This window comes from Chiloscyllium plagiosum, unplaced genomic scaffold (genome assembly GCF_037043375.1).
Source record: "Chiloscyllium plagiosum isolate Xiang-an unplaced genomic scaffold, Cpla_swu_hap1 HiC_scaffold_4, whole genome shotgun sequence".
NCBI lineage: Eukaryota > Metazoa > Chordata > Chondrichthyes > Orectolobiformes > Hemiscylliidae > Chiloscyllium > Chiloscyllium plagiosum.
In genome coordinates this window covers 131,147,394-131,173,230 of record NW_028270142.1, presented here as the reverse complement: position 1 = coordinate 131,173,230, position 25,837 = coordinate 131,147,394, and the positions used below count along the sequence as shown (strand labels likewise).

The 25,837-nt window shown below is 41.3% G+C and overlaps 1 protein-coding gene across 4 annotated transcripts in view; it reads left to right on the top strand.

Annotated features, from left to right (window-relative positions):
• The window catches only part of acss2l (acyl-CoA synthetase short chain family member 2 like), a 134,893-nt gene that overhangs the window by 88,434 nt on the left and 20,622 nt on the right, over positions 1-25,837 (top strand). For all 4 annotated transcript variants that reach the window (XM_087986695.1, XM_043687773.2, XM_043687772.2 and 1 more), the window contains 11 exons: positions 1,912-2,003; positions 7,780-7,883; positions 8,908-8,980; positions 9,109-9,184; positions 11,820-11,913; positions 13,344-13,481; positions 14,168-14,338; positions 17,048-17,181; positions 18,567-18,699; positions 24,890-24,946; positions 25,053-25,133. In XM_087986695.1, the coding sequence (XP_087842821.1) occupies positions 1,912-2,003; positions 7,780-7,883; positions 8,908-8,980; positions 9,109-9,184; positions 11,820-11,913; positions 13,344-13,481; positions 14,168-14,338; positions 17,048-17,181; positions 18,567-18,699; positions 24,890-24,946; positions 25,053-25,133 (1,153 nt within the window). The remainder of the gene's footprint in view (positions 1-1,911; positions 2,004-7,779; positions 7,884-8,907; positions 8,981-9,108; positions 9,185-11,819; positions 11,914-13,343; positions 13,482-14,167; positions 14,339-17,047; positions 17,182-18,566; positions 18,700-24,889; positions 24,947-25,052; positions 25,134-25,837) is intronic.

Below are 25,837 nucleotides of genomic sequence, written 5' to 3'. Positions count from 1 at the left end.
TGTTCTGACTTAGAAATGTATTGCCTTTCCTTGCCTTCTGGGTCAGAATCTTGCCACATCCTCCCTAATAGCATTGGGGTCTACCCACACCAAATGGACTGCAGCAGATCAGGAAGGCTGCTCATTTCCACCTTCTCAAGGGCAAATAAGGATGATCAATAAATACTGGATGGTCAATAAATAAATACTAGCGATGGCCATATTTCATGTATGAACATAGGAAAAAATCTGATTAAAAGGACCTGGCTTTTAAACTTATGACAAACTTCAGTGAATTTATAGCAGCAATCTAGAAAGCTGAAGATTTTGTCCCAACAGCACCTACTGAAGTTCAGGCCTTTATGTTAAGCAGTCTAAGCAAGCATTTTCCAGTGATCCAAACAGGAAAGGTACGTTTGTTTCAAGATTTATAACAAGAAAGATGAGCATAGATGTTCCACCCAGCCTCAAAAATGTTTTTCACCTGTGGCTGGCTCCAGTAATGTTTGGCACACCCTTAATGAAATTTGACGTGTTCTGATTTGTGGAGGAGCTATTTGCTTCCCCACCATCCCAATCTGTGAGATGACTATCCTCAATCTGCAAGTATGAGCAGCTCATTGTCAGCATATTAATCCACCCACAAAATCAACCAATACTTATCTGTCTGACAAAACTGAAAATCACTGCCACTGTTGCTTTGGTATGACACCTCTTCCACTGGGATCCGAAATGAGGAAGAGTAAACAATAGAAAGAGGAGCTGCAGAGGGGAAAGAAGCAGTAAATACCTTCCAGACTGAAGAAGACAGCTTAGACAATGTTTAACAAATACCACCACCTTCGATCAGCAGTTAAGAGATATTCTGCTATCGGAGCCCTTATCCTTAATGTCTGCCAAGTGGACTGTCCTGTTTCTTTTCACCTTGGTTTAGGAGTCATCTTGCTTCATGGTCAGAAAGCCTGAAGTGCAGACAGTTCAGTGCAGCATTGAGGGTGTGCTGCTCTGTCAGAGGTGGCATCATTCAGATAAGATGTTCCTCTCTCAGGTGGATAGAAATGATCCCCGTGTCTCTATTTGAAGAACAGTAAAGGCAGGATAATGCTGAACCTGAAAAGAATACCTTTTGATGAACCAGAACTTCTCAGTATTGGGCTTGATGTGTAAGTTTGCTAAGAATTGGACTGTTCCTGACCGACTGTCTCACTCATTGTAACCAGAATGGAGAAAACAATTTTATCCTGATCCCACTGAACCATACTGCCCTTTTGATGAGCTTCATCAGTTTTTGAACAGGCTTGATGCAAGGAAATGGAACAACAAATAAAAGGTGTGATTAATTAAATCCCCAAGATCAGGAAATATCCAGGCATGGATAGTCTGAATCAGGTGATCACAAACAGAACAATGTTAGGCATGACAAATGGTTTCTGCGCTGTTAACAAGAAGATATGCTTTGGTTCCTGTGCCCCATTGCTTTCCAATAATCCCGGCTGAAAATACATGGATTTCATCATCAGGTGAAGACAGGGTTGATCTTTGCTCAGGTGCCGACATGATCGAGACCCAACATGGTTCCACTCAAGAACCACAGATAGAATTCTTGTCAGACGGAGACAACTGGTAGTGGGTTTAATCTGAGGGTCACTGTGCTTCAGGTGAATTGAAGGCAGAGACTGGGATTGAGTCCATGAATAATGACCAATTGGATGAAGTACTTAGGAGGCAATAAATTAAAATGGAATTAAATTTGAGATTTGAGATCACTAGCTTAAAGGAGAGCGATGAAGGAAAAAAAAATCAGTTCAGAGGCTTGAAGCAAAAGTGAGATTCAGTGAAGCCTTTCAGTGAGTTTAGGACAGAGACAGATGGATGATATTGGAAATGTAACTTTTCTTAGTTGCGATAACTTCTGTCTTTTTTTTATTCCAGGGAAGGAAATGAACCCCATGTCTGCTCCGCCATCACCTACTCTCAGCTTTTAAAGCAAGTCTGCAAGTTTGCCAATGTTCTACGGACTTTAGGTGAATAATTATTTTTTCCAGGCATAGAGAGCTCTCCTCTTGTCGATATAAGTAGAGAGCTCTGTTAATCCAGTGAATAAAGCGCTGTGTTTTTCCAGTGAGTAAAACACTGTGTTTTTCCATTAAGTCACTGTCTTTTTTTTTTCAATGCATTTGTTGGGATGTTCTGTCTATTTGTTGCCTATCCCCTTGAGAAAGTGGGAATGAGCTACCATCTTGAACTGCTCAAATATAAAATAGAAAATGTTCAGCATATATTGTTAAAGTAATAGTGATGTCTTTTTTCAGTGTTTTATATTAAATCTTTATTTCACTTTGCTCACACAGAATTAGATGCAGCACAAATACAGCCATTCAGTTAGTCCATGCTGGTGTTTAAATGCCACCAGCTTCCCACCATTCCAGCTATATCATCTTAGCCTTTCAACATATCTTTCTATTCTCGTTTCCCTGTTGAGCCCATCTGGTTACCTTTTGAAGTGTGTCAGTCATTTGGCCCAGCTGCTTCCCCATACAACATGTTCTGCATTTTAATCATTCCCTGAGTAGAGAAATTTCTTCTGATTTTCCTGCTGCATTTATATGGAACCATTTTGTATGTAGGGCCTCTAATCTCCCACAGCTGGATGATTTCTTGTCCTTGAGGCTATTTGTTATTAAGTTCACTGGGAGAAAGTGAGGACTGCAGATGTTGGAGAGTCAGAGTTGAAAAGTGAGGTGCTGGAAAAGCACAGCAGGTCAAGCAGAATTTGAGAACCGGGAGAGTCGATGTTTCAGACGTAAGCCCTTCATCAGGAATGTGAGGGCTTATGCCTGAAATGTTGACTCTCCTGCTCCTCGGATGCTGCTTGACCTGCTGTGCTTTTCCAGCACCACACTTATCAAGTACACTGTCAATGCAGAAAACACCACTTTAGGACGAAGGTTACAGAAACAGACAACAAAACCAGAACCAACAACAAGAAATACCAGGCTAATAATAGACAGACTATCATTAAAGATAACTCTGACAGACCTAGATTGATGGAGGTGGTAGAACACAATAAGGTAAGGTTTGGCATCGTATATAAGTAGGCATTTCATCAGTTTTGTTGCATTTCATATAAACAGAATGGCACTGCGGTAATTCTGAAATGAACAGAGGGGCACGTGAGTGCAAATGCCATGCTTAGTTGATTATACTTATATTTCTAAATTTCAATTCTGTCATTCCACCTGTCATTATGTTTTGGTGAAGGAAAACAGCATCCTGTACAGTCACAATGTTATCCTCTCTGCTGGTGACTCAGAAACTTGCAGCCCTACTCAGGTCACTGAAACTCCCCTTGGTGGCCAACAGAAACAATGCACAAGCCACAAAGAAAGGCAAAGAAAAGAGGAGACATCCACAATCCAGTTTCCCAAAGATTGCCCTGGAAATCTGAGATACAGGGCAATCCCTAATAATATGACACATTTGTTTGCTCTCGGTATAAGAGCCTGATCCACCACTCATGGCTGATCCTTTATCTCAATGATTCCTGCTTGGACTCCATATTGCTCTTGCATCTAAACTCTAGTGATGTTTTTATTATCTTTCTTAGAGTCATAGAGATGTACAGCACGGAAACAGATCCTTTGGTCCAACTCATCCACACCGACCAAATATCCCAACCCAATCTAGTCCCACCTGCCAGCACCCTGCTCATATCCCTCCAAACCCTTCCTATTCTTTTAAATGTTGCAATTGTACCAGCCTCCACCACTTCCTATGGCAGCTCATTCCATACACGTACCACCCTCTATGTGAAAATGTTGCCCATCAAGTCTCTTTTATTTCTTCTCCCTCTTACCTTAAACCTATGCCCTCTAATTCTGGACTCCCCCATCCCCAGGGAAGAGACTTTGTCTATTTATCCTATCCATATCCCTCATGATTTTATAAACCTCTATAAGGTCACCCCTCAGCCTCCGACGCTCCAGGGAAAACAGCCCCAGCCTAATCAACCTCTCCCTATAGCTCAACTCCTCCAACCCTGGCAACATCCTTGTAAATCTTTTCTGAACCCTTTCAAGTTTCACAACACCCTTCCGCTTGAGTATATTTGACCTCTGTAGTCTTCTGTAGCTGAGAATTCTAAAGTCCAATCTCTTCAAGTGAAGAAATAATTTCTTATCTCAGTCCCTAAAATCCCATTTCCCAAGACTGTCTCCTCAGTTTCCAGAATCCCCAACTTTGAAGAACATCTTCCCTTCAGCTAGTCTGGTCAGCCTTGTTAGAATTTTATACAATTCAATTAGATCCCCACTCAACCTTCTAAAGTCAAGGGGTTATGAGGGATGTGATTGGGGGTTGGTGTAATGGATAGGAATGTGTTAGTGTTGGGGACACAGTATAGTCAGTGGAAGATATTGGTCCCAGCAGTTCTGTTGTGTTGTATTGCCTGGCTATTGCAATTGTTAAAGGCACCTCCTCACCACTGGAGAAAACCTGGAGTCAGAGGGGAGAATCCAGAGGAACCATGCAAAATGGTATAGGTACCAAGATCTACCAAATGTCCTGAAGATAGCAATATTGGATGAATCTGGTTGTTGGAGTTCTAGTTTAGCTAATCTTTGATGTTGTCTAAGCTGCTTTCTTTGGTGTTGGCATTTTGCTGTGCTTCTAATAATCCTTCCTGTGGTGATTAGAAACTCCAAACCTTCTGCTATGAGTAACAAGTCTAAAAGACTTAATTTGTGTTCTTCTGATACTATTTAATTGGGCATAGTGATATTGTCCCTAGCCCTGGACTCAAATCCCACACCAGGACCTGTTGGCTCTGGAAAGTATGAAAGTAATGTGACCAGTCAGGGTTGTCAGCTGGTAAATCCTGTGGCAGGCAGTAGAGCGCAAAGGTTTCCTGGTCAGCCATTCTGAAAAAAAACAATGCAGTGCATAGCCCATTAGTATGGAACAACCTAATGAAAATCCATTGCCTAACATTCAGAGCAAGGGCATTAGAAATGGAGGAAAGATATTAGTTACAAGTTCCCTTGTTCTTCCAGTCTCCTTTTGTAGTACTTTGTTCGTTGGACAGCGAGTGTCCAAATTAAGAAAGAATCTCAAGTGAAGTAATTTCTGGATTGTGCCACTCGACCCAGGATCAGATAATTAAACACTTGGTCCAAAGACTGATGAGGGAAGAAGGATTTTGTTCGATGAGATACGAGCATAAGCCCTCAGCAAAATAGGAGCTACCCTTTTGGGATGGGTTCCACTTAAATTGAGCTGGAATCAGTTTTGTTGTGAATTGTATATCCGTGGGTAGGGATTTAAGTTGGAAAGGAGTGGTCAGGTGTAGGAGATTTAGAAATCCAAAGAAAAATATTGTGACAATTGAACAATGGGTAAAGGCAAGAAGAGTAGGACAGGAAAGGACAGATAATTTAAAAAGAAAGACTCTTTACTTGAACTTGTGAAGCATTTATGATGCACAATCTCAGATAAATGATTTGGCTGTAATCAACATTGCAGGGATATAGTCACAAACTTGACCAAGAGGGAAAGTATACAGTGCTGGGTACACAACATTGAGATAAAATAAACTATCAGAATGGACAACCCTTTATAGTAAAGGATGACATAAGGACACAGGAACATTCAATCAGCCCTTGATTCTGCCCCACCATTCAATAAGATCATGACTGATCTTTTACCTCACACCATTTTCCCACACTATCCCCATATTCCTTAATATCTACAATATCCATCAATTTCCGTCTTGAACGTACTCATTCAGTGACTTAAGAACAAGAACACCCATCAAGGATTTACAATATCTCACAATTTAAGAAATATGTTGCTATTTTCCTTCCAAAGTGGACAGTAACTCATGTTTCCACATGATATTCCATTGGTATGTTCTTGTTCACTGACTCAGCCTGTCCAAATCCTCTTGAATTGTCTTTGCATCGTCCTCATTACTCACATTACCACCAGGTTTAGTGTCAACAACAAACTTAGAAATATTACATTGGTTGCCACATGCAAGCCACTAAAATGGATTGTAAATAGCTTAGGACCCAAGCACTAATCCTTACAGTACCCACTAGTAACAGCAGGGCATTCTGAGAATAGCCTTTTTATACTTAGGAGAAAGTGAGAACTGTAGATGCTGGAGTTCAGAGTTGAGAGTGTGGTGCTGGAAAAGTGCATCAGGTCACCCCTTTGGGCTTATGCCCAAAACATCAATTCTCCTGCTCTTCAGATGTTGCCTGACCTGCTGTACTTTTCCAGCAACACACTCTCTACATTTTATTCTCAGTCTTGGTTTTCTGTCAATTGACCAATCCTTAATTCATGTGGTTATATTATTCCCAACTCCATATGATCTGATTTTGTTCACTAGCCTTCTGTGCGGGACCTTATTGATAGCCTGAACATTCAAATGCACCATATCCATTGGCTTCATCCCTTATTTATTCTTGCTACATATTCAAAAAACTCTGACAGGCTCATCAAACATGGCTTCCCTTCCATAGAACTGTGTTGACTCTGTCGAATCTTACCGTTAGTTTCTAAGTGATCCAAATATCGCATCTTTTATAATAGATTCTTACACTTTTCCTACAGCAGATATCAAGTTAACCAGTCCCTCTTTTTCTGCAATAGTGGGGTGACTTCTGCTACCTTCCAATCTCTTACAGAAATTTTGCTATGAACATTTTGGGAGATAACCACTAAAGTAACCACTGAGTTTGTTAATTAGCCCTTTCTCCTTGCACAGTACTAGACCTAAAGTAGCCCATTGTCTAATTGATTCCTCAACATACTACTTTTAGAAAACTATTTTGAAAGCATTCCAAGAATTTGCCCTCCAATACATTCTTATTAATTAAGTTTACCCAGTCTGTATGGACTTTGAAGTCCCCCGTAATTGCTGTGTTACATACAGTTCTAATTTCCTAATTTATATCACATCCTATTTTACCTTAGAGAGAAGGTGGCTGAGAGAAGATTTGGTAAAGGTTTTCAAAATCTTGAATGGACTAGACAGAGTAGATAGGGAGAAGCTGTTTCCGCGTGTAAAAGGGACAAACAGGAGAGGGGATAGATTTAAAGTGATATGCAAATGAAGCAAGAGTGTTGTGAGGAAAGAACATCAATGGTCTGGAATGCACTGCCTGGAAATGTGGTGGAGGCTGGTTCAATTGAGGTGTTCAAGAGGGCATTGGGTGATTAATTGGATAGAAATGATGTACAGAGATTTGGAGCAAAGGCAAAAGATTGACACTAGGCATTGGAACCAGTACAGACACGATGGTTAAATGGCCTCCTTCTGCACTGTTACAAACCTGTGATTATCCTGTACTACTCCTGTGGATTCTTCTTCAAGTTAACTTCTTTGACCAAACTTTTGATCACTCCTCATTAACGTTCCTTTATCCCAGTGTTCCCATTTCATGGATTGTACCTCTGTGAAGTGCCATGGAACAACTTTCAGACATTGTGTTCTTTGCCTGTTGATGTTGCTGACAAGTTGAATAGCTTGTTTCTGTGCTGTACCTTCTTTAACAATTGCCTTGTGCAAATCCCTGTATCTATGATATAAGGAAAACGAAACTGAAAATTCTTGGAGAAAAGCCTATAAATGGAGAAAGAATTTTCCATTGCTTGATTCAATCATGCAGGAAGCTGATTGACAGACTGAGCCTTGCAATGTTTCTCAAATTTTGAAGATTTACTTCAACACATAACATCAGAAATCCATCAGTGATAAAAAAAAATCTGGAGAAAATCTTATTTTCTTTATAGGGGTGAAGAAAGGTGACAGAGTTGCCATATATTTACCAGTGATCCCAGAGCTGATATATGCAATGCTGGCATGTGCAAGGATAGGAGTGGTGCACTCAGTGGTGGTAAGTATGTCCTGATGCCTTTGTTAACAAACAACACAACTAAAACCAGATTGTCTGGTTGTTTAACTCATTGTCTCAGATAATCCAGTCTCCAGCTCACTGGAGACTGGACATACAGCCTAAACTCTGAGCCAGGATCCCATGCAAATGGCAACGTACTGTCTGGGAAATGTGTGGGTAGGTATAACAGGGTGCCAAATAGGTAGGATGATGTGTGGGTATGCTCCCAGTGCTGCATAGGTAGGGTACCAGGTGAGTAGGGCTTCAGGGTAAGAAGGCTCTCAATGTGAAAGATACATAGGGTGTCAAGAGGGTAGAGAGCCATAGTGAAACCTGGAAAGGGTGCCAGGTAATTGATAGAATGTGAAGTATTTACATAATTGCAGTTAACCCCTCTGAATTCTTTGATTTAAATCAAAGTTCTAGGTCCATGGGACCTGCATAGCAGAATCTTCAATTGCCTGGTCAATTTCCCTTGGGAATATTGGGGATTCCACCAGGTTGAAACGTGCAACTCCCATCTAAGCAGCAAAAATCACAATCTAGCCATTCGAAAGTCTGGGCCAATATTTTGCCTTTCATCTGAACATGTGAATTTGGACATGACCTCAGCGACACAATTTATTCTCGTGGATAATACTCTCACCAAAATGTTGTGTCTGATTTGCTAATTAAACAGCAGTGGCTGTAGGTTTGCTCACTGGGCTGGAAGGTTCATTTCCAGACGTTTTGTCAACCTACTAGATTACGTCTTTAGTGGACCTCAGGCGAAGCAATGCTGAAAATTCCTGCTTTCTACTTATATGTTTGGGTTTCAAAGAACTTTCAGGATAAAAGCAGGAAATTTCAGCATTGCTTCGCCTGAGCCCACTGAAGATGTTACCTAGTAGGGTAACAAAATGTCTGGAAATGAACCTTCCTGCTCAGCGAGCAAACCCACATCCAGAACCTCAACCTGAGCTACAAATCTTATCAAAACTTGCTTAAACAGCAGTAGCCAATACTTTATGTGTTTGTGATTTAGTTTGCAGGTTTCTCAGCTGAATCTCTGTGTGAGCGAATATTAGATTCACAATGTGTATTACTGGTTACTGCAGGTAAGGACACAATCACTCCTGTGCAGTAATTTACTGTCCTGACCCTAATCCTAGTCAGTTGCTGTACCTGTTGTGCTAGAAAACCTGATGAATGTTGGCAAGTCATGGCTCTCTTTTCTGTAATTCAGATGGTTTCTACAGAGGAGAAAAGTTGGTAAACCTAAAGCAGATCGCAGATGATGCCTTGGAGAAGTGCAAAGACAAGTGAGATTTCTGCAAGACATCTTTTTGAGCTTTACTGTCTTAAGTTACTTTTTGAGAGAGACAGCCTCACTGAGGACCGGCACCAGTCTGTGGCGAATATATTGAATACCATAAGTCATAGAACTAAATAGATCTCACTAGATGGAACATTCAGATCAAGACATTTAAATGCTATGTTTGATTTTAAATGTTTCACACACTGCTAATGAAAATTGTATGAATTTCTAATTTAAGATCCTAATTCTTTAATCTAAAGATTACAAAATTACTTTGAGGAAAGTCTTCTCTCAAAACCTTCTTTCCCCTTTGTTTATAATTAATTAAAACAAAAGGCGAAATAATGTTGGTTGTGTGACTACTGTTACCCAGAAGAGCACTGTGATAGATGACAAAACAGCATGAAAACTGGTAAGAGTGGATTTGATTATGCAGATGTGATATGTAGACTGCCCTTTATTGTTTTATTTTACTCACTCATGGGACGTGTTCATTACTGGCTGGGCCAGCATTTATTGTCCAGTCCTAGTTATTGGCGAACTGCTTGTTGGTACCACTGCATTCCATGTGCTGTAGGTACACTCATAATGCTGCTGGTGAGCAAGTTCCAAGATTTTGACCGAGCAATACTGAAGGAACACTAATATATTTCCAAGTCAAGTTTGGAGGCTTGGAGGTGATCTTCTACCTGGTGATGTTCCCATGTCCTGTCCTTCCAGATGACAGTGAGTTTGGAAGGTGCTGTTTAAGGATATTGATGAAATTTGAATCATTGCCTATTCATATGTACTTCTTTGCTTCATCGGTGAGTCACATTGGCTCCTGTACATCACAATCCTGTTATCATGTTTAACTTTGTTGAGTGGATTTTTGATCTCTAAGAAAGGCTAAAGTTATGGATTATGTAGCCAGGAAAGTGGAGTTAAGACTTGGATTAGATCAGCCATGATATTATTGAATAGCAGAGCAGTCTCAATAGTCTTCTGTTTTTCATGATCATTTGTCTTCTCCTGCCTATTTATCCTGACTCAGTCATTTCTGCACATTACGTTTGAATTGCTCTGACTTCCTTATTTTGATCAGGTGTTGGGAGAGCATATCTATGTAGCATGGTTTCCATTTTAAATGCTTGCTAAAATAAGTGTGTAAGTTAGCTCGCTGAACCTGAAGGCTTGTTTTCAGACATTTCGTCACCACACTAGGTAACATCATCAGTGAGAGTCTCCGGTGATGTCCCACATCTCTATTTATAGGGCTTGGTCTCTGAAGGTGGGTGTTCCTCAAAAATATTAAATAAAAAAATGTAAACACTCCCACCCATTCCTACCTCTTGCATTAGTGATATTTAATGTAATGGCCATTATTTGATTGTTTTGTGTAGTGCAAGTAACTGGGAAGCACTGACATGGTCATATCACAAGGCTAAGGGTCTAGGGACATGGGTTCAAATACGACCATGGCAGGTGGTGAGATTTGAATTCAATAATAATCTGGAACTTTAAATAAGTGCCAGTCTAACAACAACCATGTAATCACTGACAATTGTAAAAAATCTATCTGTTTCACTAATGAAATTTATGGAAGAAAATCTATCATGCTACATGATTCCAGACCCACAGCAATGTGGTTGACTCTTAACTGCCCTCTGGGCAATTAGGGATGGGTAATGAATGCTGTTCCATCCAGCGACACCAATATCCTGTGAATAAATTAAAAAGGCCACAAAAACAATTGCCTTGACATCAAGACCACATTTGACTGAGTCATCAAGGAGCCCTAATAAAACTGGAGTCAATGGGGGTCAGGGGAAAACTCACCGTTGATTGGAGTCATACCTGGTACACAGAAAGATGATTATGGTCATCTCAGTTCAGGACATCACTGCAAGAGTTCCTCAGGGTAGTGTCTTAGGCCCACATTCAGCTGCTTCATCAATGACCTCTCCTCCATCATAGGGTCAGAAGTGGGGATGTTTGCTAATGACTGCACAATGTTCAGCAGTGTTTGCGATCCCTCAGATACTGAAGCAGTCGATGTCCAAATACAGCAAGACCAGACTTCCACTTGTCTGGATGAACACAAGTCAAACAATATTCAATAAGGTCAATGCCATTCAAGACAAAGCAGTCCATTGAGTGACAGCCCATCCATACCTTCAACATTCACCCTTTCCACTACTAACACACAATAGCGGTAATGTGTGTTATCCACAAGGTACACTAAAGTAATTTGCCGAGTTTCCTTTAACAGCACCTCCCAAGTCCACAAACTCTACCATCTAGAGGCAGCAGATAGATTGGAACAGCGCCATCTGCAAGTTGCCCTCTGAACCCCTCACCATCCTGACTTGGAACTAGATTGCATTTCCGTCAGGGTCATTCTGTCAATGTTGTGGAACTTCCATCAAAATGGTACTATGGGTGTACCTACACCCTAGGAACTGCAGCAGTTCAAAGAAGGCAGCTCACCACCAGTTTCTCCAGAGCAATTAGGGATGGGCAATAAATGCTGAATGTGAGGTCCATATCCCATTAAGAAATTTAAAAAAGGAAGTCCTGCTACAACAAGAATATATTACATTTATCATTTCATTTAAATATGAATCACTCTTTACAAATGTATTTATAATTTATTTCAGAGAAAACTTTATTCTGAAAAAGTGCATTGTGGTACAACACCTTGGTGATAAAGTGAGAAACAACCATGAACAGGATAGCTGTAACATCCTACAGGTAAATACCGATTCAGTAAAAGAAAAATGATGATTAAGTGATGATGACGTGAAACAAAAATATATGAAATTTTTGATAGTGAAACTATTTGGTCCCTCAGGTATGCCCCTTCCACATATTCATACATGATGGTCTCAGTTTATAGGCCGCACAACATTTATCCTCCCTCCCTAATCAAAGCTCTCAATACTCTGTTCTGGCTTTCTGCTGAACAGTGAGTATTTTTCCAGTCCATATGATGCCAGATCAACGAGTAAACAATTTTATTTCTTTACCACTCTTTGATTTGGAATTATTATTTTTCTATTTACTTTTCACTACTGTCTCTGGTAGGTCCTAATTCTGTTACTGGACTGTGATTGCAGTAACAACAGTTGCAGTTGATACTTTACTTTAGTGGTTGTTACTGAAATTTGTACTTTGCCAATAGGTTTTGGTTATCAATCTGTTGCTGGGTATTATAAGCTGCTCCTGTCCTGGACTAGTCTCTACAGTATTTAGCTCAAAGCAAACTTTACTGTATCCAGATCAATCTATCTATTTCCAATTCTGGAATTCAGTTGTCATCTTATGGTGATCAGTTAACCTTGCACAGACCAGTCAGGCAACACAACCAAGATCTTCCATCTCATTCCTTTCCATAGCTATATCATTTTTGCTGAAAATAGAACATGTTTTAGTTGAGAGTTTGACCTGTAACTCTTCCAACATAGCAAGCTCCCACTCTCAATTTGTTGTTGTTACACTGAAGGGTCATGAATTCGCGGCACCAGATGGGGAATGCTGCATTGTCCTTTAGATTAGATTAGATTAGATTAGATTAGATTAGATTAGATTAGATTAGATTACAGTGTGGAAACAGGCCCTTCGGCCCAACAAGTCCACACCGACCCGCCGAAGCGAAACCCACCCATACCCCTACATTTACCCCTTACCTAACACTACGGGCAATTTAGTATGGCCAATTCACCTGACCCTGCACATCTTTGTGATGTGGGAGGAAACCGGAGCACCCGGAGGAAACCCACGCAGACACGGGGAGAACGTGCAAACTCCACACAGACAGTCGCCTGAGTCGGGAATTGAACCCGGGTCTCTGGCGCTGTGAGGCAGCAGTGGTAACCACTGTGCCACTGTGCCGCCCACAAATGACATTCCTTAGCCTCCAAGTTTTGGAATAGCATAAATGAAGACTGAGAACAGTTCAGTGTCTGTCTGATAAATGACTTTAATGGCAAGTAAGTCTTGCAGGATCTGTAAAAAGTGTGCAACTGTCCCCATCAGATTTTCTTGTGTATCCTTTGGCCAGGCAATGCTTTATGCCCAGGGCTGGAAGTTGAAGGATAAAATGACACCTCTCATTCTGCACTTTATGTGGCAGCAAAATGTTAACTTGGGAAATATGGTAATGCTCTAATTTTTTCTCGTAGTTATTCTGGAACTGTGAAACAGATATATGCTGGGATGCACTAATGAAAGATGTGAGTGAGCATTGCGAACCAGAATGGGTTGATGCTGAACATCCACTCTTCATCCTCTACACAAGCGGATCAACAGGAAAACCCAAGGCAAGCCTTCTATGTAAAACCCAAAATGAAGTGTCTAGCGTTAGGTCTGAGTCCACAACTAGACAACACTTGCTGAACAACCCTGAGTGTGCAATTAGCTACAACTAATTGTTTAAGATTTAAGGTCACCAATTTAGCTGATAAGTTGCTAGAAGCAGCATACATTCATACATACAAAGCTGCCTTCTGCAAGCATTTTTTTTAATTGCCTGGGTGCTTGGGGAACCTGATATTCCTAATGAAGGGCTTATGTCCAAAACGTCGATTCTCCTGCTCCTCGAATGCTGCCTGACCAGCTGTGTTTTTCCAGCGCCACACTCTTCGACTCTGAACTCCAATAAATGCAGATCTAGCCAGTAACATTCTTTGGATGAATAGAAAAGTAAAATAAGTGAAATTAGGAAAAATGTTTTCACGCAGTGAGTGGTTCGGGTCTAGAGTGCACTGCATTATAGTGTGCAGAGGCAGATTCCATTTAGGATTTCAAGAGGCTGTTAATTTGCATACAACAATGTGGAGGGTTACAGGGAGAAGGCAGGAGAATGGTATTAAGTGAAATGCTCATTTGAAGACAGTAAAACAAAGTGGGCCGAATGGCCTCCCCCTGAACTGGAACAATTCTGATTCTGTAAGTTCACCAGAAGTGAACATTACTGACAATAACTTTTGTTTTGCTTTTATTCTAGGGTGTACTGCACACTGTTGCAGGCTATTTAATTTACACTGCGGTCAGTTTTAAATATGTCTTTGATTACCAAGACGATGATGTCTACTGGTGCACAGCCGATATTGGATGGATTACTGGACACTCCTATGTTATCTATGGTCCACTGGCAAATGGTGCGACATGTGTTCTTGTGAGTGGAGACAGTATTCAGAGTATTTGTTAGAGTAGAGAATTCACTCTGGACAGGTTTGATCATATATTGCAGGTAGAAGCCTCCATCTTGCTGAGGTAATGTTTTCTATTTAGAAGGGTCTGAATCGTTTGGCATCATCCCAGCCAAAGAGACAACCCACTCCAAGGCCTGAGGTTTGGTTACGAGGGGGGGGGGGGGGGGTGTTGGTTAGTATCACAGATCCGACGGGTAGTGGGGGAGAAAGGTGTTTGGAGCAATGGGGAAAGAAGGCGGAATTGGTGGGGGAGGGGGAGCGGGGAGGTTTTATATTCCTACAATCAAGGAAGTTTTCCATGGGATATAGATCAGCTACCCTCTCTACATAGGTGGGTATCCAATTTAAACCATTAAGGCCAATGATGAAGAGGATTTGTCTGGGGCTCCCTAGCACTTTGCCAGTGACCGTATAGCTGCCCACTCTCTGCTCTGTGAAGTAACCACCAGATCAATGGAGCCATCCTTCCTGTGCTAGCTGGTGGATATCGGGGAGGGGGAGAGTTGAGGAGTCCATGCCCTATGACTAGAGGAAGGAAAGACCACAGCTATTACCCCTCAGAGATCTTGCCACACAATTTTCTGCAGCCTTCCCACCCCCCCCCCACTCCATAAAATGATTACTGATGTGCATCCTTCAGAGGGTACCCCCACCTTGGCATGTCCTGACCACCTCAGACCTTTAAAAATTGTGCAAGTCGTGGAATTGTGGGAATATTGAATGATGCAGCAGAGGACAAGCAGGCATTCTGCCTCTACAGGTCCCATGAAAGTGAACAAAAAAATTTTAAAAACCCTTTCCGGCTGCTTTCTGAACACTCTGTGAAGAAACACATGAATGTCTGGGACAGAACATGGGCTAACTTGAGATGTGCAGCCTTTGGCAATTTAGTGGGTAGTGAGGTACCCTTCCCCACCCCCTAATGTCCAACAACTGGCCACCTGTATTTCGGGTGAGGAACACTATTTGCAGATGGCTGTCATCATTCAGAAGCAAGGCCTGAAGCATATGCTGAACATGTGTTGTACTCTGTCAAGTTATTTTGACATTTTCTCAATCAAAATGCTTGGCTTATTAGAAACAGGTTCATTAACTACTTCTCCACACTTTTCTACTTAATAAAGTCAGGCATAAGCCCTTCATCAGGAACATGACATTCCTGATAAAGGGCTTATGCCCAAAACATTGACTCTGCTGCTCCTCAGATGCTACTTGACCTGCTGTGCTTTTCCAGTGCCACACTTTCCGACTCTGATCTCCAGCATGATGATACCAAAATTGGAGGTGTAGTGGACAGTGAAGAGGGTTACCTCAGATTACAATGGGATCTTGATCAGATGTGCCAATGGGCTGAGGAGTGGCAGATGGAGTTTAATTTAGATAAATATGAGGTGCTGCATTTTGGGAAATCAAATCTTAGCAGGACTTATACACTTCATGGTAAGGTCCTAGGGAGAATTGTTGAACAAAGAGACCTTGGAGTGCAGATTCATAGCTCCTTGAAAGTGGAGTCGCAGTAGATAGGATAGTGAAGGTGGTGTTTGGTATGCTTTCCTTTATTGGTTAGAGTATTGAGTACAGGAGTTGGGAGGTCATTTTGCGGCTGGACACGACATTGGTTAGACCTCTGTTGGAATATTGTGTAATTCTGGTCTCCTTCCTATCAGAAGGATGTTTTGAAACTTGAAAAGATTTACAAGCATGTTGCCAGGGTTGGAGGATCTGAGCTATAGGGATAGGCTGAACAGGCTATGGCTGTTTTCCCTGGAGCGCCGAGGCTGAGGGGTGACCTTATAGAGATTTATAAAATCATGAGGGGCATGGATAGGATAATTAGACAAAGTCTTTTCCCTGGGGATGGGGAGTCCAGAACTAGAGGGCATAGGTTTAGGGTGAGAGGGGAAAGATATAAAAGAGACCTGACGGGCAATGTTTTTGCACAGAGGGTGGTACGTGTATGCAATGAGCTGCCAGAGGAAGTGGTGGAGGCTGGTACAATTGCAACATTTAAGAGGCATTTGGATGTGTATATGAATAGGAAGGGTTTGGAGGGATATGGGCCAGGTGCTGGCAGGTGGGACTAGACTGGGTTGGGATAGCTGGTCGGCATGGATGAGTTGGACTGAAGGGTCTGTTTCCATGCTGTACATCTCTGTGATTCTATGACTCTATCTGCAATCTTCACTTTCTCCTGCTTCAATAAAGTCATGTAAATAGGAACAAGGGAACACATAGGAAATTTAGCTAAATAAAAGAGTCAGTAGTATTTATTCTTTCTTCTCCTTGGATCTCCCTATTTGAAGCCTGATTGCTTGAGAGAGGGAGGGAGCAGGAAGTCAGCCTGATCCTTGTGTTCTTCAAAGTGCCTTCTGAAGCCCTTTACAGAGCTGTACAAGAAGGTGACCTGCAGAGTGGATGAGGTGACCTACTGTTCCTGCCAGATCTGAAATAGGATCAAAGGTTATTGTTTGCACCTTATGAATTCTCAATTCTAAATTCTTAGCTCACAAAATGGTAGGGTGACTGCCTCGAGGCTAGGTTCCACGAGAAGTTTCACTATAAAACCAGAGGACACTACTACTAGATTTGAGAAAGATTTTTAAAAATTATGCACATGAATTGGATGATTTTCCAAAGGTCGTATTTTGATTAAATTTCTCTCTCTGTTTTAGTTTGAAGGTCTCTTACTCTATCCACACGTCGGGAGGCTGTATGAAATGATTGAAAAGTATAAAGTGACAAAGCTTTACACAGCGCCCACAGTGATTAGGATGCTGATGAAGTTTGGAGAGGAACCAGTGAGAAAGTAAGAAAGTTAGGAAACTGATTTGAAATATTCACTGAATGCGTGAAGCATGAAGTGCCCACTAAGCTGTGCTAGTTACATGCAGTGAGCTTACGGCAATTTGAATCTTCTAGAGTATTCTGAGGATTGATCAAATGAGGAGCTCCTGTATTCTGCCTTTATTGCATGTGTGGGGGATAAAAACTAAGACAGGCTGGCTGAGCCAGAAAACTTGTTTCTATGTAATTCAATTCTATGTGTTGGATCCCTGGAACAGTCTAGCATAATCTAAAAACTTGAAATTATGTAGCATTTAAATATCTATAGGAGTTTTCCGAAGTGTTTGAAGTTATAGATGATGATGTTTCTTGGATTTTGATTTCAGTATGGAGGGGTTCATCAAATCTGTTGAAATGATGATGCTTTTTGAGAACTAACTGGAGCCATACCAGACCATAGTATGGCCTACAGCTCTGGGCCCCATTTACTGAATTTAGTGGTGGCTTTGCTTTCTTTCTCAATTATCTGTCTGCACCTAAGAACAGTTGCTCCTTTTTGTCAATCTTCCTGTCTTCTTTGAGCCACTTTTCATCTTTTTGTCTGCTCCTCCTCCCTTGTCTATTCCCCACCTTTTCTCTCTTTTCCCTTCGTAGAGTTACAATGGTTGCCAGTGTCTCACCAGGAACTCACCCCCATGAGCTGAAACAGTAACTATCAACTAACAAGACAACCCAGTGAGCTCTTAGAAATGTCCATGCGGACATTCTTCTAGTGTCGATCACTGGATGACAACCAACTGTGAGAAAATTTACTTCAACCAATGAGAAATTCTGCTTTTGTCAAGATATCACAACCATTTCAGAACATGTTCAGTTTTGCACATTAGAAGAAAAGATGTTTCAGTAAGGAGAATGATACTTTACATGGTAATTCTGATTATCTTACATACCATTTGTTAACAAACTCTGACATCTAACAGAAACATGTTTGATTCTACGTAGTGTAGCTTTGCAAGGTGACCACTGCAGAATTAAAGTTTAGGGTCTGGTATTTATTATTTGTGAAGAGCACATTTAAAACAAACCATTCTGTCCAACTAAAATAATCGTAAAATTGTGCCGCAAGATTGAATTTCCTTTTCAACACTGATAGACTTGCTATAACCTTTATATTTACTTTCTCCATTCTCTATTGCAAACAAATTGTCCTTTCCTTTACAGATTTCAAAGGACCTCTGTCAATAATGATACTTCAAGCTTTAATTTATTTTCCAATTTAAGGCTTTACTTCCTCCTTCTGAATGTCCAATTTCTGCTATATTGTAACATCATTCTTTAAGTGTTGCATGTAATTTAAAAATCTTCTTTCTTCCTCCATGAGACGTTCTTTTCACTTGACTGCTTCAGGTTTGATCTCAAGTCTTTGAGGATCCTAGGCTGTGCTGGAGAGCCCATTAACCCGGAGGCTTGGACATGGTATCATCGTGTCATTGGTAATGGCAAGTGTCCAATTGTGGATACCTTCTGGCAGACTGAAACGGTAAACATTCCTGTTAAAAAGGCATCCTCACATTTTGTTTCAAAGGGAAGGGACTCAAGAGAGAGGCATGCTATTTTGTCCCAGTATTGTGAGATGCAAAGAAAGCTATCTGGATGTTAGGGGTTAAATTATGAGGAGAGATTATATAAATTAGGCCTGTTTTCTCCAGACTTTAGAAGACTAAGGGATGATCTGATACAAGTCTTCAAGATGTTAACAGGAAAGGTTTATAAAGATATTAGGGAGCACTTTGACAGATGTTTAGAACTCTCTTTCACAAATGGCAATTGACTCTGGATCAGTTGTTAATTTTAGATTAGATTACTTACAGTGTGGAAACAGGCCCCTCGGCCCAACAAGTCCACACCGACCCGCCGAAGCGCAACCCACCCATACCCCTACATTTACCCCTTTACCTAACACTACGGGCAATTTAGCATGGCCAATTCACCTGACCTGCACATCTTTGGACTGTGGGAGGAAACCGGAGCACCCGGAGGAAACCCACACAGACACGGGGAGAATGTGCAAACTCCACACAGTCAGTCGCCTGAGTCGGGAATTGAACCCGGGTCTCTGGCGCTGTGAGGCAGCAGTGCTAACCACTGTGCCATCGTGCTGCCCACGGTGAGATGGATCTGAGATGGATAATCTTTTGTTAAGCAAAATTATGAAGGGATATGAGCCAAAGGCAGCTGTATGGAGTTAGACCACAGATCAGCCACAAGCTCAAGGGCTGTTTCATAGTTTCATAGTAATAGAAGCAGGAGTAGGCCATTTGGCCCGTCAAGCCTGCTCTGCCATTCATGAAGATCATGGCTGATCTATCCATTGTCTCAGCTCCTCCTACTTGCATTATCCCCATAACCCTTAATTCCCCTATTATGCAAAATTCCATCCAACTGAGTCTTGAATATATTTAATTCCATAGATTCACTGCTCTCTAGGAAAAGCAGTTCCTCCTCATCTCTGTCCTAAATCTACGCCCCGCTAGTCTTGAGGCCATGTCCCCTCGTCCTAATCTTACCTGCCAGTGAAACAACTTGCCTGCTTCTATCTTATCTATAAGATTCCCTCTCACTGTTCTAAATTTTAGCGAGTACAGTCCTATGCGGCTCAATCTCTTCTCATAGCATAATCCCCTCATCTCTGGAATCAACCTGGTGACCCCCCTCTGCACTGCCTCCAAAGCCAGTATACCCTTCTTCAAGTAAGGAGACCAGAGCTGTGCACAATACTCCAGGTGCGGCCTCACCAATACATTCTACAATCGCAGAAGAACCTCCCTGCTCTTAAATTCAAATCCTGTAGCAATGACAGCCAATATTCCATTTACCTTCCTGACTACCTGTTGCACCTGCAAATCAACTTTTAGTGATTCATGTATGAGCACTCCTAAGTCCCTCTGCGCAACAGCATGCTGCAATCTTTCACCATTTAAATAATACTCCGACCTACTTTTTTTACTTCTAAAATGGATAACCTCACATTTACCAACATTGTACTCCAGCTGCCAGACCCTTGCCCACTCATTTAACCTATCTAAATCTCTCTGCAAACCCTCCACATTCTCTGCACAGTTAGCCTTTCCACTCTATTTAGTGTCGTCAGCAAAATTGGATATGTTACATTCAGTCTCCTCTTCCAAATCATTTATATAGATAATGAACAGTTGCAGGCCCAATGCCAACTCCTGGGGCACCCCACTCACCACTGATCTCCAACCAGACAAACACCCATTTAGACCAACTCTCTGCTTTCTGTTGGTTAACCAATTCTCTATCCATGCTAGTACATTCTCCGCAACTCCATGCATTCTTATTTTATGGGTGAGTCTTTTATGTGGCACCTTATCCTTCTGGAAATCCAAGTATACAACATCCAACTGTTCCCCTCCATCTACTGCACTTGTCACATTCTCAAACATGGCCTTCCCTTCCTGAATCCATGCTGTGTCTGCCTGATGGTGCCCTTTCCATCCAGATGTCTCACAATTTCTTCTTTAATGATAGCCTCCAGCATTTTCCCGACTACAGATGTTAAGCTAACTGGTCTATAGTTACCTGCCTTTTGCCTACACCCATTTTTAACCATTCACTGTCTTCCAATCTGCCGGGATTTGCCCAGAGTCCAGTGAATGTTGGTAACTTACCACTAACGCATCTACTATAACTCCTGCCATTTGTTTCAGCACCCTGGGATGCATTCCATCTGGACCAGGGGACTTATGTACCTTTAAACCATCAAGTTTGCTCAACACAACCCCTTTAGTGATAACAATTGATTTGAGGTCCTTATCTCCTATCGTATTCTTAACATCAGTCTTTGGCATGTTAAATACATCTTCCACTGTGAAGACTGTCACAAAATAGTTAGTCAATGCCTCAGTTGTTTCAGCATTACCCAATATTAATTCCCCTTTCTCATCCTGCAAGGGACCTATGTCCACTTTAGCCACCCTTTTCCATTTTATATATTTATAAAAATTTTTCATAACTGTTTTTATATTCTGTGCTAATTTGCCTTCATAATCTATCTTTCCTTTCTTTGTTGCTTGCTTTGTGGTTCTCTGTTGCTTTCTAAGGTTTTCCCAATCTTCCTGTTTCCTACTACTCTCTGCTACTTTGTAAGCCTGAGCTTTTAATTGTTTGCCTTCCTTTATTTCCTTGGTTATCCAAGGCTAGTTCTTCCTACCGTTGCTATCCTTGTTTTTGACTGGAATATACTTTCCTTGAGCACTGTAAAAAATCTCTTCGAAAGTCCTCCACTGTTCCACCATATAACCTGTGTTCCCAGTCTAATTTAGCCAACTTCTTCCTCATCCCATTATAGTCTCCCTTGTTTAAGCAAAACACTCTGGTTTTAGACGATACTATTTCATCCTCCATTTGCATCTAAAATTCGATCATCCTGTGATCACTTTCCGAGAGGTTCTTTAACTATGCGATCATGAATTTTACCTGTCTCATTACACAGGACAAGATCTAAGATTGCATACTCCCTTGTGACATGCTATTCAAGAAAGTTATCACAGATGAGTTCTATGGATGTTTATGGATCCTCTTCAAGACTGCCTCTACTGACCTGATTTGACCAATCAATATACAGATTAAAGTCCCCATGACTACTACTGTTCCATTCTTAAATGTGTCAGATATTTCTTGATTGATCGCCTATGCCACTATAGCATTATTATTGGGTGGCCTATAGACTACTCTCACCAATGACTTCTTCCCTATGCTATTCCTGATCTCCATCCAAATGGATTCAACATTTTGTTCCTTAGATTCCAAATCATGTCTCCCTATTGCCCTAATCTCATCCTTAATTAAGAGCGCAAATGGCCTACTCCTGCTCCTAAGCTTCTATGTTCCTTTAGAAGGTAGAAATATTTCTTTATAACATGACTGCAGCCTCCACATTTCATTCTGTGGAGTAAATAACACATTGGCCTGGATTTCCTACTGTTTGGCAATCAGGGAAGGCAGTGGCAGGGATGGAATCAGCTTCTCATCAAGATGGTGATGCCCATTGAGGATCTCAAAGTACAATATAAGAAATGGAAAATATAGTTCATTCTCCAAATAATTCTCTCCAAACCTCTTCTCTGGTAAAGGTAGAATGGTACAGAGCCGAGAACAGCCAAGTTCTACTCTTGATCCATTCTGAGTGAGCTGTTGTGTTTTGAGTACTTTAGCCTTGACTTCATAAGGTAAGGAGGGGAAGTTTGTTCAGAACATTATGGTTCTGTGAAGTGCTGCTAAGTGATCATGTGTATGATCATCAGCCAATGATTGGAATTGGTTTGTTGTGATCTTAATTGGTGAGGTGGTGAACAGTGGATATAGTCTTGTCTCTTGGCAGAGATCTGCGTTTCAGGTATCGGCTGTAGAAAATTGAAAGGGGAGGGAACACAACAACAATAATATAATAAAGTATGAAAATATCTAAAATATATATTTCCTATCTTACACAGTTATAAAGCTGATTTTTTTTTTCATATTTTCTAAAACAAGAATGGGAGCAGCAATAGTGCAGGGACCTGCAACATCTTCCAGTTGTTGCTAGTTCTATCTCTACAGGAATGGAGAGCGGAAAGGTGGCACTCTTATTACCCAAGGGAGTTGGGACTTTTCTTGTAGCTGGAGGACCATTACCTTAACATCAGAGCAAGATTTTAGAAACTATAATCAGGAAAATGAAATCAAAGGCAATTAGAAAGTTTTGAGTTAAAATTAGCCAGCCCAGATTTGTAAAGCTGCATCATACTCAACTGATCTCATTGAATTTCACTCATGAAATAACATAGGCTCTTGAAAGAAGATGCTGAAAATACTCAGTACGACCAGCAGCATCCATGGGGAGAGAAACTGAGTTAAAGTTTCAGGATGATGACATTTAATTCTGATCTAAAACCCAGGGTAGAACGTTGCCCCTCCTAGTGCAACATGAACAATAGCAAGAACAGCGAGTTGAAAAAAAATTAGAATCTCAGTGTTGATAAAAAGTTTTGTGATATTGCCGTAAGGTAAAATGGTGACTTCAGACTCCCACTACTGAGCGGTGACTAAATCATTTCTGTGCATCTTTATCTCATTAACATTCCAACTGTCTTTAATTATATACCATTTCCTATTTTATTCTCCTTTCCTAGGAAACTAGACAGCACAAATTCCCAACAACTGATTGCTTGCCCTGGCCATCATCTAACTGTGTGTTGAGCTCATTAATCTGCATGTTCCAAGGAAACCATCTTCCTTGACCCTTAGTCCATGCAAGTGTTCATTGACAAACCCCCAGCCTCACCATGTTGCTTTCAAAGCCAACACACACGACTTTAGCCCTCCAGTACTTTGGAGCTCAGGGTCTCCTATGACTTGTATGCTTCTGCCAGTTTAGTTTGTGCACAGGGACTCACCCACAAGAGTAAACATCCTTTTCACGTCCACCTTGTCGCACCCATTCAGGATCTTTTAAACTTCATTCAAGGCACCCCTCACCTTTCTAAGCTCCAGTGGAAACAAGCCCAGAATGTCCAACCTTTCCTCAGAAGATAACCCGCTTTTCCAGGTGAACCACCTCAAATGTATTACATACTTCATTAAATAGGGAGACCAAAATTGTGCAGAGTATTTGAGGTATGGTCTCACTAATTCCCTGGATAACATTCTTACTTTTTTGTTTAATTCCTTTTGTAATAAAGGCTAGTGTTTGATATGCCTTTCTGATTATCTGCTGGACCTGTATATTAACCTATTTGTAATTCACTCACTTGAACATCTAGATCCCACTGCATCTCAGAATTCTGCAATCGTTCTCCACGTAACTAATATTCTGCTTTTATATTCTTCCTACCAAAGTGAACAACAACTTCACATTTTCCCACATTAAACTCCATCTGCCAGATTCTTTCCCACTCATTGAACCTATCTATTTGGCTTTGAAACTGAAATAGATACTGACAATTCAACCGTGATTGGTTAACTATGATTTCCATGTCATTGGCCTGAGGTTGTATTTTGATTGGGCGTTTCTAGGAGTGTCAGGCCAATGCGATACACATGATTGCTAAATACAGCTCACAAAAGATGGCAGGCAGGGGAATCAAGGGATATCTGAGGTAGATGGGAAGGTGGAATTTCAAGCATAAACATATCAACCACGATCATACTAAATTGCTCATAGTATCCAGGGATGTGCAGGCAAGATGGATTAGTCATGGGAAATGTAGGATTACAGAAATTGAATAGTGGGGGTGGGTCTGGGTGGGATGCTCTTGAGAGGGTTGGTGTGGACTTGATGGGCTGAATGGCCTGCTTCCACACTGTAGGGATTCTATGGTTTATGAATGATAGAGCAGGCTTGAGGGCCCTGATAGCCTGCTCTTTGTCCATATGTTCATGTGTGTAAAATGAGCTTTTGGTGCTTTTCCCATTGGTCAGCCTTTTACCGTTGAACTCCGAGACTAATGTTTGCAAATCCGTGATGAAAAGCAATCCCCATTATCCCTCAATCATTGCAATTCCTTAAAGATCCTAGTATTCCTTTGCTAGATTGCAAGTAGAATAGCACTGCACTGACCAGCTAAGAATGTTTCTATGTTAGCTAGCATTGAACAAAAGTGTGAACAATCAGAATGTTGCTAAACAGAGTCTGCCCTGTAACTTCGTTGTCTTGTATCTCTGTACAGGGTGGCCCAATGATGACTCCTTTGCCTGCTGCTACACCATTGAAGCCAGGATCAACTGTAAGCTTTACTTTAATGAATTGCATCAATATTTTCTTTCTCAGATATGAGCTCTTTTCCTCCTGCCAGAACCAATCTGAAAACTGCATTGTTTGTTTTCCTCCAGACATTTCCATTCTTTGGGGTTCTCCCTGCAATTCTCAATGAACACGGTGAGGAACTGGAGGGAGAAGCTGAGGGTTACCTGGTAGGTGCTCGGTTCAGCTCTGACAGAGCCTTCCTGAACTTGTAGCTTGCTCACTATGCATCTCACACAGCAATGAGGGTTAAAATGATTCTGGTACAGAAAAGTGGTCATAATTCTTCAATCATTTGTAAAAACATACACAAACTGTTAACTTCTTTGCTGCTGTATAAGGTTATACCACTTTGATATGAATATAAAGTTAAAGGAATGGAAAATGGTGGAAATAATTAGTAGGTCAGACCTCATCTTTATGGGGAAAAATAAATTTAATGTCTTAGTTTCTGATGAAAACTTATTAGACAGAAATGCTGACCCTTCTTTCTCTCTCTGCAGGTATTGGTAGAGTTGCTGAGTGTTTCCTGCATTTTCTGTTTTTATTTCAGTGGATGTGGCGTACCTGGATTTTAGCAAGGCATTTGATAAGGTTCCCCTTGGCTCATTCAGAAAGTAAGAAGACCTGGGATACAGGGAAATCTGGCTGTCTGGATACAGAATTGGCTGGCCCATAGAAAACAGAGGGTGGTAGCAGATGGAAAGTATTCAGCCTGGAGCTCAGTGACTACTGGTGTTCTGTAGGGATCAGTTCTGGGACCGCTGCTTTTTAGATTAGATTAGATTACAGTGTGGAAACAGGCCCTTCGGCCCAACAAGTCCACACCGACCCACCAAAGCGAAACCCACCCATACCCCTACATTTACCCATT